We start from the raw sequence: 4,838 nt of genomic DNA, 5'->3' as shown, positions 1-4,838 counted from the left end.
GGACATCACTAGTTTATCAGACTTTTGGCACTTTAGGAACTGCAGGCGGGGTATATGTAATACCCCGATGTGCGAGGTGAAATTACGGGTGGCGCAGGTTCCCACGCTTGTGCCGTATATGGGATCGCGCCCAGGGTCAGTAATAGCTGAACCAATTGCTGCATATAAAAGCCCATCACACTTTACAAGTCTCTCACAATCCTTTGTGATATTTTTTAATACTAGGGATGAAAATATAAATCATCTAAATATAGAATATAAGCAGCAGTGGACATAAGGATTGTAATAAAGATATATAGTACACTACTAACTACAATGTAAATTGCTATAATTTATAGATCTAGTACCAGGGAACTCTTGAATATATTTATTCAGTATTAGAATACCCATTACAAACTCATAGTAAAAAAATAAGCATGCGTATTATTTATATTGTTCTGAAAATTTCCTAACACTTCCCTCCAGCCAGCACAATTTTCCCAGACCCAGCTGTTTCAGGTCACGACCCCACTCGCGTCCCCTATTCGGCTTTTGCCTTTGCACCTGACTGACACACACACCACCAATGGGGATAATCATTTTCACTTTGTGGTATGGCGCTGTCCAATCAGGTTTGAATCTGGGCAGGGCCTAGTCGGGCCGGCAGCTTCCCCCTGATCCGGGGACTCAATTATAGAATGGCCGCCGCTGCTTGCGGCTCCCCCGGTGTCGCAGGCCCTGGAAGTCGGTCCGGAGAGCTTACCCAGCAGGCAGGATCTCACCGGAGGAACCGGGGTACTGATTCTAGGCGCAGACAGGCTGCCCTATTTTTTCTTAACAACATTTCTTTAGATGGGCGGCCGCTGTGTCCAGTTCCCCAGCAGGCTTGGGAGGCCGCACCACCGAAAGATGGTTTTGAACCGGCCGTCACCTCTCTCAGTCCTTCTCCACGGATCCCCTCCATCAATGGTCCCAGGATTATACTGCCCAGGGACCCCGCAGAGGAAATGGGGAAAACTAAAGTCGGTTTCTGCACACCTTCACCGGCTATCAGAACAGTGCAGTCCTTAGGAATAATAAGTACCAGCACCTACACAGGAGAGAAGCTCAGGTGAGAGATATAGACGCCGCCTCCTGTAAGTTTGCTCTTTATGAGCAGGATTTATCAACAATTCTGAAATTGGGCCCATAAATCCGCATACGACTAAATCCCATGATTTATTAATTCAAAGTTTGCCTAAAATTGGGCAAGTCTGACTATACATTCCTCTTACTTTGTTTATCAAGGAGCACAGGTGCGCTTAAAAAAGGGTTAACATTGCTAGTTTTAGTCACATTTTATAGAGTCCACCATAGCATTGCTCCCAGTTACTAATTTATCATTTTTTTGCGCTTTTGGAGAACGCAAAGTTCTCCAACAAATACGTGCATTATAGTTCTCCATATGTACTGTGGAGAACAGCATTAGGAATCATGTTTTTTTTTTTAGCTTGTGTCATGTTCACATCTACAGTATTGCTGATGGACTACTTACTGATTCTAGCAGGTCTATCTTTGGCTAGATACATTTGCCAAATATAGAATGCAAAATTGCCCCACAATTAACAATTTGAATGTGTTACGGTTATATAGGGTCATTATAATAACAAATTTAAAGTAAAAATATTTTGTGGTAACACACCAAAATTAATGCACAAATTTACCCCATGAAAAACGCAAATGTAATAGATTTCTTGAAGAAGGCAAAAAGTACTACCAAAAAAAAAACAGGTTTGAAATAAGTCAGGAGAACTTCATTATTTTCACGTGGAGAAATGAATCATAATCTGCCCCAGCTCACTTTCCAAACCTTGCATATTTTTATTTTCAATTTTTAATCAATTTGAGCGCACTGGTGCACCTCTCCAAGGGCAAGCTGCAGAGAACTTGGAGGAGAATTCTCATAACCCTTGATAAATCTAGCCTATGTAGCTTGAAGCCTTTTAAAAGAGACAGTGTTCTTCAAATAAATGCCAGAAACCTAATATAGTCACTCAGAAACTATCCTTTTGTAGGGAAAAAGTTTTGTGTTTATGCATTTTAAATAGGTGCAAATAATAATAAAAAATATAAGGAATGGGACTCCAGCTAAAAAGCACTAGATTGTGGCTCTCTGCCTTACATTGTAATCTAAAAAAGAAATTAACGGATAACGATGTGTTTATTAATTTTTCCATATTTATTTTACATGTAATTTAAATCTGACAATTTTAGTTTTCCTATTCCCCACAGAGGAACTGGATTGCACTCTATACATTTTAGAACCCTGAGGGTCCATGGACTGCAAAGCAATACATATTTTGCTATCAAAATTTACATCTTAACCCCTCAACGCCATTAGGACATCCCATGCCATCCTAACAGTGCTGGGATTTAACGCCGTTAGGATGGTATGAAATGTCCTACTGTATATGGTGTCCTGCATCTTCCCCCTTTGAAGCAGTAAAGAATCGGCCTGGGGGCGTGCCTCGTAGTGTAGGCTGTCCCTCACGATCCGATCCCAGCCTTGAAATCACATATTTTTAAATATGTTAAAAACATTGAATGATTTTGTTTGTAGATCTTTTAAAATATGTTTCTTTTCTGATGCACATATGTAAAATTACTTTAAAGTGATGGTAAACTTGACATGTTTTAAAATCAGGTCTGGAATCAAAGCAATATTTTACAGTTTTTTAATTGATCACTTCTAATGACAATCCACTGTAACTTACTTTTTAATCTAGCTGTGCCATTCTAATACCCCACCTTCCAGCCGCTCACTTCAAAAATCATATTTTTTGTGAGCTAATGGTTTAAACTATCCTCCAATCGGCACTCTATCTACAAAAACGTGTTGTATGGCTATAGTGTTGATTGGAGTACAGTTAACTGTAAGCTCACAAAAAAATATGCGTTTTGAAGTGGACAGCTGGAGTGCCGTGTTTTTAAATGGCACAGCTAGATTAAAGAGTAAGTTACAGTGCATCTTCATTAGAAGTGATCAATTAAAAGTCCCTGTAAAATATCACTTAGATTCCAGACCTGATTTTAAAACGTCAAGTTTACTATCACTTTAAACGCCTTTAAAAGTACAGCTACTGAGGAAATATTGAGCAGCAGCTATGTACGTTTTTTTTAAGTGGGAAAAACCTTCAATTAATGCCAGTTTAAAGGGACATGAAACTCAATTTTATTCTTTCTTTCATGATTAAGATAGAGTATGCCATTTTAAATGTTTCCAATTTATTTATATCTAATTTTTGTTCTTTTTATCCTTGGTTGAAATGTTTACCTGTTGCACATGTTTGCCTCATGTTATTGGCTTTTAGCTTGCTCCCAGTAATGCATTGCTGCTTCTTTAACAAAGGCTACCAAGAGAATGAAGCAAATTTGATAATAGAAGTAAAATGGAAAGCTGTTTAAAATTATATGATCTATCTGAATCGTGAAAGAAAAAATTGTGGTTTCTTGTCCCTGTATTTTTTTAATCAAATCTTTAAAAACAAAAAAAACATTTAATTAACTCAATTTCCAAAACGCGTCCAGACTCTTGCAGCTTTAGTCACCTTGCCATGTCTGTTTTGAGGTTAACGATTTTTTTTTTTTTTTTATATGCACACACCAAGTAGTGCCTGCTCCTTCTGGTGTTCACTGTATGTGAAGAGGTCGGATCCTCTGCTGCTATGGCACTCTGGGCTAGAGGGAAGTATGCTTTTCCTTTAAAGGGATATGAAAACCATTTTTTTTCTTTCATAATTCAGATAGCAACTTTTTATTTACTTCTATTATCAATTTTTCTTCGTTCTCTTTGTATCTTTATTTGAAAAAGCATGAATGTAAGCTTAGGAGCCAACTCATTTTTGGTTCAGCACCCTGGGTAGTGCTTGCTGATTTGGTGGCTGCATTTCAAATAAAGATACCAATAGAACGAAGAAAAAATGTTAACATTATTAAAATTAGAAAATTGCTTAAAATTGCATGCTCTATCCTAATCATGACAGAAAAAAATATGGGTTTCATATCCCTTTAACATTGCACTTCCGGCACTTGGGACTGGAGGATGCTGAGAGCTGCAGTGTTTGCTTGTCCTTAATATTTTAGTGACATTACAATCAATTTCTATTAGCTTCCTTATTCAGTCTTGATCATTACAACATAATTGAGGGACCAGGAATCGCACTAATGTACTCGGAACCCAGATAGCCACTTTGATATGCTGGGTGGTAGGGGATCCTACACTTGCGTGGCAGGATTGCATAAAGAAGGAAGGGAAGCAGAGTGTGAACTGGTGTATACACATTAGAAAGACTGTTGAGCTATTAGTATGCTTCTGATTGTCTGTACCAACTGCTGAACAGAAATAACAACAACAAAAAACAGTCTGGGCTGAGGGGACATCAGGAGAGGCAGGTTTGACATTGAGGTATGCGCAGGGAACATGTAAAGTGATGGTAAACTTGGCATGTTTTACAATCCGGTCTGGAATCTAAGCAATATTTTAGAATCCAATGAAGATGCGCTGTATCATTCTAATACCCTGCGCTACGGTTCAAACTGTTCTCCAATCGACACTCTAGCCATATGGCACTATTTTTGCAGCTACAGCTCAAACTGTTAGCCGCCAATAAATATGAGTTTTGAAGTGGGCGTCCGTAATGTGGGGTGTTAGAATGGCACGGCTAGAATTAAAATTTTAAAACATGTAAAGTTTACCATCATAACGACATACACACTCAATTAGAAATGTTTAAAAGTAATTTTTCATTGTAAAAATGTGTGTGCTGTGTATATTGTGTGTAGTGTTTTACATACAAAAAACATTTAATAAAATCACAATT

General features: G+C 38.2%; 1 protein-coding gene across 1 annotated transcript in view; it reads left to right on the top strand.

The window, feature by feature from the left end:
* The first annotated feature begins 643 nt into the window (after positions 1-643).
* CABLES2 (Cdk5 and Abl enzyme substrate 2) overlaps positions 644-4,838 on the top strand; it is a 110,366-nt gene continuing 106,171 nt past the window's right edge. Inside the window, exon 1 of the mRNA XM_053707242.1 lies at positions 644-1,090. Coding sequence (XP_053563217.1) covers positions 678-1,090 — 413 coding nt within the window. The 5' untranslated portion in view covers positions 644-677. The remainder of the gene's footprint in view (positions 1,091-4,838) is intronic.

This window comes from Bombina bombina, chromosome 1, assembly GCF_027579735.1.
Source record: "Bombina bombina isolate aBomBom1 chromosome 1, aBomBom1.pri, whole genome shotgun sequence".
NCBI lineage: Eukaryota > Metazoa > Chordata > Amphibia > Anura > Bombinatoridae > Bombina > Bombina bombina.
The sequence above is the reverse complement of the archived record's forward strand: the minus strand, read 5'-3'. Positions and strand labels throughout refer to the sequence as shown.